Source organism: Drosophila rhopaloa, unplaced genomic scaffold (genome assembly GCF_018152115.1).
Source record: "Drosophila rhopaloa isolate 14029-0021.01 unplaced genomic scaffold, ASM1815211v1 contig_2, whole genome shotgun sequence".
In the NCBI taxonomy this organism is placed as follows: Eukaryota; Metazoa; Arthropoda; class Insecta; order Diptera; family Drosophilidae; genus Drosophila; species Drosophila rhopaloa.
In genome coordinates, this window is record NW_025335083.1 from 17507369 (window position 1) to 17516477 (window position 9109).

A 9109-nucleotide genomic window follows, 5' to 3' on the forward strand; every position below is an offset into this window, starting at 1 on the left:
ACTTTCTGGCAATAGACTACAAAATATTTGTTCAAACTCAACTCGAAAGCCGAAGAGTGAATAAAATTGTACAAGGACTGCAGCAAGCTGTAGGAAAAAAGGGTCTCATGATAATTAACTTATGAATAAAGAAGGTACAGCCTGCCCTGTAGGTAACGTTACAGTTAGACCAGATAACAGAATACACTGAAAAAACTATTGACGCTTTAAATTGGGACCCATGTTCTTAGAACTCAGTTTGGTCCCTTCAAACATTCCCCAAATCATTTCCCAGAGTTACCCACCCATATGCCCCAGAGATCCAGCAAATTAATGTTAATTAAGACTTGAAGTCCATTCACGTTTAAAGGGAAAAAGAAGGAAGCCTCAATCCCGTTGGCCATCCACACGGAACACAGCTTCATTTGTGCTGCCATTCCCAGTCCCAAGCCCCAATCTCAGAACCCCACCACTGCCCCACCTTAGAAGTGTCCTTCAACCACAAAACCAAAGGAGTGCGGAGGAAAAAAGCTTGTGTGCCGGACGACCAACGTCTTGGGCGAAATGTTTCATTAGAGCCATGTTGGCCGCAAAGGGGCGGGCTGGAACCCCAAACCAACCCGTCGGCCCCCCTACCCTTAAGTGACCCAACCCTGGCCCCACCAACTCGACTAATTTCCAGTGCACAAAAGGCGGACAGTGAAAAAAGGCAACCCCAAGAATGGACAGCCAGGAAAAAGGAACAGATTGAGGGTGAACTGGACCTGGCCTGAAGATGAAAGTCGGTAAAACTTTCCCCTTGAAGCCCTTGACTGGGGTTTGGGACTCTTTCTTTGACGTTACGTCTTTTTTGCATTCTTTTGAATGGTCTAACGAACTTCCAACTGGTCCTACTTCTAATCATTGGGATTTGGCATATCGAACGGAGTCCCGAAACTTTATGCGGTCTCGGAAAAGTTCGCTCGTCGCTTCCGCAAAAAAATTTAAAAAATGGCCGAACCGTTTTACAGTTTGAAAATAATTCTAAGGTTGATTTAATGCCGATTTTACAATTTCTAATTTGAATTAAACGTAGAGTCACCAATCGATTAAATTGTTAAAAATGATAACTTAAAAAATTTACACTTTTTGAGCAATTAAGTAGTGTAAAAACATATTAGACCAGCAATCCATTTTTAATAAATATATTTATTCCAATACATAATCGAAGTTATTACAAACAAACTTTGTGCTTATCCAGTATTTTAACTAATACCTAAAAACAAAATGATAACACAACCAGATTGAGATTTACAATTAACATTTGTAAAAACTTATTAAACCATCAAAATTACTTGTAAAAGCGTAGTAATGCTTATAAATATACCTAATCTAGACAAGAATAAAGGTGTTACAAATGAACTTTGTACTCATCCAGTACCTTTCACCCATTTCTCTTCGCAGGAAACCATTCCGGCAACACCGGTCGTGAGCACCGACACCAGCAGCGTGGTCGGTGTGGGCGTTGGAGGCGTCGCCGGAGGAGGGGTGGGGGCTGGAGCGGGTGGCGGCGGCAGCGGAGTGGGCGGCACCGGCGGACTCCTAGGCGAGGTGGTCAGTGGACTGGGCGGAGGCCTGGTCAGCGAATCCGAGGCGTACGCCGGCCTGATGAAGGACGCGGACAAGCTGAAGCTGATGCTGCTGGCCTGGAACTACCAGAACTCGACGGCGGTGCGCAATGGAACGGAGGGTCCCGACCTGAGCGTGGTGGGCGGCCTGTGGGCGCAATACCAGAACGCCCTGGCCCAGAATGCCGCTGCGGCGGCGGCGGCCAGCGGCAAGATGGACAGCTCGCTGTCACCGGTGCCGCGCCAGGATGCCCACTCGCCCATGGAGACGCAGGACGAGACCAACTCGTCCGGGCAGAAGGAGGAGGACGAGGTCTCCGAGGACGACTCCGACGACAAGCTGGACGAGAAACTGGCCACCACACACGATCCCGAGCGGCTCAAGGCCTTCAATGTGAGTAAAGCGTGAGCTGTGAGTGAGCGGCGAATGTAAAGCCAAGCGTTGCCAAAGATTCGCCAGACATCTGGTCACGATTTTATATTGGGTTACTATAACGCATCCCCGCCTCTTTCAGATGTTCGTGCGGCTGTTTGTCGATGAGAATCTCGATCGCATCATTCCCATCTCGAAGCAGCCCAAGGAGAAGATCCAGGCCATCATCGACTCCTGCGCCCGGCAGTTCCCCGAGTTCAGCGACCGATCCCGCAAACGCATCCGCACCTATCTCAAGTCCTGTCGGCGCAACAAGAAGACCCGCGATGGATGGGAGAATACGGTGAGTTTAATGTGTAGATTAAACTTATACTTATACTTAGAAAGGACAATCATTTTTTAGCTAATTTATTCCCCTTTTTTAATTCAAGTTTATGTAAATCTTTTTTAAACATTGAGGACTTACAAAAACTAAGCCAATACAATTTCAAGAGAATAAGTAAATTCGTGAATTTTAGACCAACTGTGAAAACATAGTTTTTAGAAAACCTTTAACCATTAAGGCCCCATATTTTGTTCTTTATAATTTTTCGGTTTTCTCGATTGCGCACAATAAAAATTTAATTATTTTTAAGCCTTTATATTTGAACTTCAAAAAATATTATTTTAAGTATTAAGTACACGTAATGTCAGTTGAAACATATTATTTGATTAAAGGCACGTATAAAGGTACGTATGAGTGATTTAAGGCCAATATGCAGACATTAAAAAAAGATTTATTTCAACTTCTGAAATGCCTTCAATGCATTAAAGCGGATAATACAAAACATACATTCATCCAAACCTTAACTGTCCTTTTGTACATATCCAAAATTTCCACTAATCAACCCGCTGCCTCTTGCTCTACTTTTACAGACCCGACCCACTCCCGCCCATCTGACGTCCGTGCAGGCGGAGCAAATCCTGGCCATCGCCTGCGAGAACGAGTCGATGAACGCCAAGCGGATGCGCATCGGCCTGGAGCCCATCACGCACGCAGTTCCCGCTCCCGGAAGTGCGGTGGCCGCAGCAGCAGCGGCAGCGGCGGCCGCTGCGGTGGTGGCTGCCACAAGTTCGGGCGCCGGCGGCACCAGCACCACCTCCGCCGGCAATGCCACGGTGACCTGCGGCGTGGGCGACGCCGGCGGACTGACCAGCGTGGCGGCCGCCGCCCTTCCGTTCGTCAGCGCCGTCGGCTTCGCCCGCTCCACGCCCAACTCGGAGCATGCGGATGTCCTGCCCTTCGGAGCAGCGGGCACTGTGGGCGGCAGTGGGGGCGGTGGTGCCGCCGGCGGGGGCGGTGGCGGGATGAGCTCGGCGCGCAGCTCTCCCCTGGCCCTCAGCTCGAATGCCAGCGTGAGTGGCGGCGCCAGCGTCACCGGCCTGACCCTGGCCAATGGAGCAGGTGCCTCCAACGGAGCCGGGCTCCCGGCCAGCAGTCCCTACACCACGGACTTCAGCTCCCCCTCAACGGCCTCGCCTTTCGTGGCAGCGGCTGCGGCTGTAGCCGCCGGCCGGGCTCCCAGCTATCCCGGCTATTTTCCTGGAGTAGCTGGCCTGGGAAATGGTGAGTAAAATGCATTGATAAACAACAAAATTTAGCTACGGTGGGAGTTATAATGCAATTTCTATGTTCAGCATATGCACATTTCAAGCAAACTTTAACTTAAGAGATTTCAATGTCAATATTAAAGTGACATAATTCTAGTACTGAATAAATATCAAAATGATATTATTGTTTTAAATTGTATTATTTATATTATTTACCTTAAAAAGTTAAATTACTGCGAGTATTTGTTTCTGAATATGTGTAACTTCAAAAAAGAAAATCTTAGCAAAATATTACATTTTTATAAGTACTTCAATTTTGTGAAATTGTAATCTATGCTATTTTAAAAGTTCGCTCTATCAAACTTAAAGCCCCACCACACATTCCGTTTTGTTAAATACATTTTTAACAGTTTTGTTATGTGTAATATCGAAAAAATCAGGCAAGTGCTTAAATTTTTTAAGTACAAAATCAGACGAAATCAATATTAGGAAATCAGAATGTGTAATTTTCCCTTTATATTAAAATAGTATACATTCAAGAATATAAACTTGATTTAAAAAAAATCTAACCATCGCTTTTTCTTACAGTTACGCCCACCGATCTCTCGATGAAGCCGACCAGCCTGTCCGGCGGCCTTGGTGGCAACTTGGTCAGCAACAACAACAGCAACAGCTCCGTGGCCGGCAACATCAACTCGCAGCTTAGTGCCGCCAATTTGGCCAGCCTGAGCAATGCGAACAACAACAACGCACTGGTGACCGCCACCCAGCAACTGCAGCAGCTGCAGCAACAACAACAGCAGCAGCAACAGCAGCAGCAACAGCAGCAGCAGCAACAACAGCAGCAGCAACAACTCCTGGTGGCCGGCGGTGGCGGGATGGACGGTCAGTCCGTCCGAGCGCCGCCCATCCTGCCGCACAAGCTGAGCGCCAACGAGGTGACCGCCGCGCGGCAGGTGATATCCGCCTACCGCGAAAGCGCCGCCTTTCTGCTCCGCACCGCCGACCAGGTGGAGCAGCTGCTCGTCCAACAGCAGTAGGCGTGGCCCGAGGCCCTAGCGGGGTTGTTCCTATTTTAAATTAAATTTAAAATGAATTACAAACACACTCCAGACAAAAACGAAACACAAGCCAAACTAAGCGAAAATAGTCAAAACCATATAGCGCAAAACCGAAACGAATTAACACTGGCTCACTGGATGCAAGGCAGAACCATGTAGTTAAAGAAGTTCGTTCAAAACAAAACATTTTAAGTGTTTTTTCCTCCAACTACGTACAGCATATTTAAAATAGAACTTAACGATAAACAAAAACCAAATGAAATATTGCAAATATCACAACAGTAAAATAGTAGAGCTGCCAAGGTTAGCTGACTTGGCTCTAAGCTAAATTCAATATAAACTTCACTTCCTTGAAGCTCGCAATTTTGGTTTCCATAGGCATTACAAAATATCCACTGTAAGGATGGTTTCAATGGAATTCTCTGAAACTTGTTCGTGTATTTTTCTTCAAATTCCTTGAAAACGATCGACATTAGATACAATTCAGATAGCATGGCGGCTCTAATAAAAATAAAACCAAGCAGCAGTTCAACGTACTACAGTGTCTACTAAAAGTAAACCTACAATAGCCATACACAAACACTCGCATTGATTTTGTTTCAACTTTTTATTATTGCATATTGTTGGACTCTCGTCCCTAGGAGAGCCGCAGATTCCGGGCCCGTTTTTAAAGTGCGCGATTTGTTAAAAAATTTAAATATAATAAATAAGTTGAAGTATTGTTGTACATTTTAAGACAATGGAAAAAAGGAAAAAACCAAAAAAAAAATCGTAAAACTATGAGAAAACACAGGGTGATACTTTGAAAAATTATTACAATGCATAAGCTAAAAAATTATAAAAGAAAATGTAAAAAAAATTTATGGAAATGAAGTAAGGCATAGATGTTGGTAAATGTGTATTTAACGTTTAGAAATTACATTTGTATACTGTTTCCAGGATTTATCGTTCTTGATTACTATCAATTGAGTTTTATTTCTGATTTCCTTTTTATTAAGTGTATATAATTTTCAAGTTTATACTGAGAAATTTTAAGTTCAACTGTTGCTTTTGACTCACATTCGATTATTAAATAGATACGGAATAAAATATTTAAATACAAAATAGCCATTCATGTTTTTTGCAAATATAAATGTGCATGTAAAAATAAGAGAACACTTACACAAAACACAAAGAAACACATGGAACATCGGTATGTATGAGAACCGCTATGCAAGGCAAATTATAGAATTTAATTATATAAATTAATTGATAAAATTATTTAACCACAAATAATTATTGACTAAACCTAAATAAATACTCCAAACGAACTTGATAAACGGCTTGCAAGGCAGGAGAATATTTATACTTAAATATAATGTAATATGTGGCATTTGCATTGATGAGTAAACTAATTAAACTAACACGAGGGCAACACAAGTGAAACAAGACATTTTAAAAATCGAATTAATAAAGAATTTATGAGAATTATATGTACATTAAATACGTGTGTTTTTTTGTTGGAGCAGGATTTGGTGGGTTTGGAGCTTTAATCTTGACTAAATGGGTCTTTATCTTTATCTTAACGCAATTGCCGATGCTAACGAGATTGGGCACGTAGCAATTTTAGCATCTTTAAATTATTTTATTAAAAAACCTATTCAAATAAATTTATCTAATGTTAGTTAACAGATATTAAGTAAACTGCTTACACTAGCGTGGACAAGAACCTTGCATATAGCCGATACAAAAACCTTCGACTGGTTGTGTTCAATGCTGAACAGAATATAAGAGTCAGTTGTCAGTCTAGTTTTAAATACTGTTAACAACAGAAAAATGGCAACGCCCGGATGGGGAGGCTGGCAACGCCGGGATTGGGAGGGTCGTCTTGGGAGGCTTGGGAGCGTTTCCTACGCTTTTCTGAGGGCGCAACTTTTGGGGGGCCTCACGTTGGGGGCCGAGTTCGGAAAACTGAGAAATTGGGGAAAAACCGGTAAAGTTCAGTTTGACGGTCTGGCAGCACTGTATTTTGCACAAGGGTAACACGCGCGACTGGAAAACTGGTGCATTCGATCACTTTCCACGGAAAACTGATCGCGGCGACCTGCGCCCCACCGCCGGCTCCCGTCGACGTCACTTTTTTCTCGCGGAAAATGCGGCGGAACGGAGAATTACGCGACACACAGATCTCAGGTCCAGGCAGTGTGACCACCTTTGGGTTCAACGCAAATATAGGCGCTTTCTGGCCACTTTCGCATGGCGTTACGGGAGATTTTGCTGTTTCTCCAAGGAGGTCATACAGTTTTGGCGCCGTTGTTCAAAGTTCTCAAGTTACCATACTTGTGTTTTTTATAAAATGGACCTTTTGAGGCTTAAATTCTTTGCCATGCCACACCTGCGCGCACAGGTGGATGTTCCGCACGGTAAAGTAAATGGATATATTTTATCCAAAAAACTGCACTCCTGAGCCCATAACTTTTCTTAAAGACATCCGATTTTAAAGTGGCATACTTCAAAATGATTGTGGTTTAATTCTCTAAAAATCTGTGTACTCATCTTGGTTTGTATTTTTGGGTCGATTTTTGGTCATTTTAATGATGTTATCCCTATCCAAATTTTCGGAAAATAGCTTTTCAGAAAAGTGACCAAAAACCTGCACTCCTGAGCCCATAACTTTTCTTAAAGACATCCGATTTCAAAGTGGCGTACTTCAAAATGATTGTTGTTTAATTCTCTAAAAATCTGTGTACTCATCTTGGTTTGTATTTTTGGGTCGATTTTTGGTCATTTTAATGATGTTACCCCTTTCCAAATTTTCGGAAAATAGCTTTTCAGAAAAGTGACCAAAAACCTGGGCTTAGAAAGCCCATAACTTTCCTCAATGACATCCGATTTCAAAGTGGCATACTTCAAAATGATTGTTGTTTAATTCTCTAAAAATCTGTGTACTCATCTTGGTTTGTATTTTTGGGTCGATTTTTGGTCATTTTAATGATGTTACCCCTTTCCAAATTTTCGGAAAATAGCTTTTCAGAAAAGTGACCAAAAACCTGGGCTTAGAAAGCCCATAACTTTCCTCAATGACATCCGATTTCAAAGTGGCATACTTCAAAATGATTGTGGTTTAATTCTCTTAAAATCTGTGTACTCATCTTGGTTTGTATTTTTTGGTCGATTTTCGGTCATTTTAATGATGTTACCCCTTTCTAAATTTTCGGAAAATGGCTTTTCAGACAAGTGACCAAAAACCTGCACTCCTGAGCCCATAACTTTTTTACAGGAATCCGATTTTAAAGTGGCATACTTCAAAATGATTGTGGTTTAATTCTCTAAAAATCTGTGTACTCATCTTGGTTTGTATTTTTTGGTCGATTTTCGGTCATTTTAATGATGTTACCCCTTTCTAAATTTTCGGAAAATGGCTTTTCAGAAAAGTTAGCAAAAAACTGCACTCCTAAGCCCATAACTTTTATTAAAGACATCCGATTCCAAAGTGGCATACTTCAAAATGATTGTTGTTTAATTCTCTAAAAATCTGTGTACTCATCTTGGTTTGTATTTTTGGGTCGATTTTTGGTCATTTTAATGATGTTACCCCTTTCCAAATTTTCGGAAAATAGCTTTTCAGAAAAGTGACCAAAAACCTGGGCTTAGAAAGCCCATAACTTTCCTCAATGACATCCGATTTCAAAGTGGCATACTTCAAAATGATTGTGGTTTAATTCTCTTAAAATCTGTGTACTCATCTTGGTTTGTATTTTTTGGTCGATTTTCGGTCATTTTAATGATGTTACCCCTTTCTAAATTTTCGGAAAATGGCTTTTCAGAAAAGTTAGCAAAAAACTGCACTCCTAAGCCCATAACTTTTATTAAAGACATCCGATTTCAAAGTGGCATACTTCAAAATGATTGTGGTTTAATTCTCTAAAAATCTGTGTACTCATCTTGGTTTGTATTTTTTGGTCGATTTTCGGTCATTTTAATGATGTTACCCCTTTCTAAATTTTCGGAAAATGGCTTTTCAGAAAAGTTAGCAAAAAACTGCACTCCTAAGCCCATAACTTTTATTAAAGACATCCGATTCCAAAGTGGCATACTTCAAAATGATTGTTGTTTAATTCTCTAAAAATCTGTGTACTCATCTTGGTTTGTATTTTTTGGTCGATTTTCGGTCATTTTAATGATGTTACCCCTTTCTAAATTTTCGGAAAATGGCTTTTCAGAAAAGTTAGCAAAAAACTGCACTCCTAAGCCCATAACTTTTATTAAAGACATCCGATTTCAAAGTGGCATACATTTAAATAATGGTGGTTTAATTCAGTAAAATTCTGTATTATCATGTTGGTTTACATTTTTAGGTCGTTTTTTTGTCATTTTGTAATTATTCCAAAATTAGTTTTGCAGAAAAGTGATATAAATCAATATCTATCGACACACCAAGACTTTTTATAAATCAAACCATTATTTATGAAGTTATGGAGAAAATAAGTTACGACCCCACTTTTCATACATTCGAGAGC

The 9109-nt window shown here is 41.4% G+C and overlaps 1 protein-coding gene across 1 annotated transcript in view; it reads left to right on the top strand.

Moving 5' to 3' along the window:
• Positions 1–6093, top strand: part of LOC108042330 (AF4/FMR2 family member lilli) — a 29047-nt gene extending 22954 nt beyond the window's left edge. The window contains exons 2-5 of the mRNA XM_044459624.1: positions 1423–1980; positions 2102–2302; positions 2875–3565; positions 4138–6093. Coding sequence (XP_044315559.1) covers positions 1423–1980; positions 2102–2302; positions 2875–3565; positions 4138–4589 — 1902 coding nt within the window. The 3' untranslated portion in view covers positions 4590–6093. The remainder of the gene's footprint in view (positions 1–1422; positions 1981–2101; positions 2303–2874; positions 3566–4137) is intronic.
• The last annotated feature ends 3016 nt before the right edge of the window (positions 6094–9109 follow it).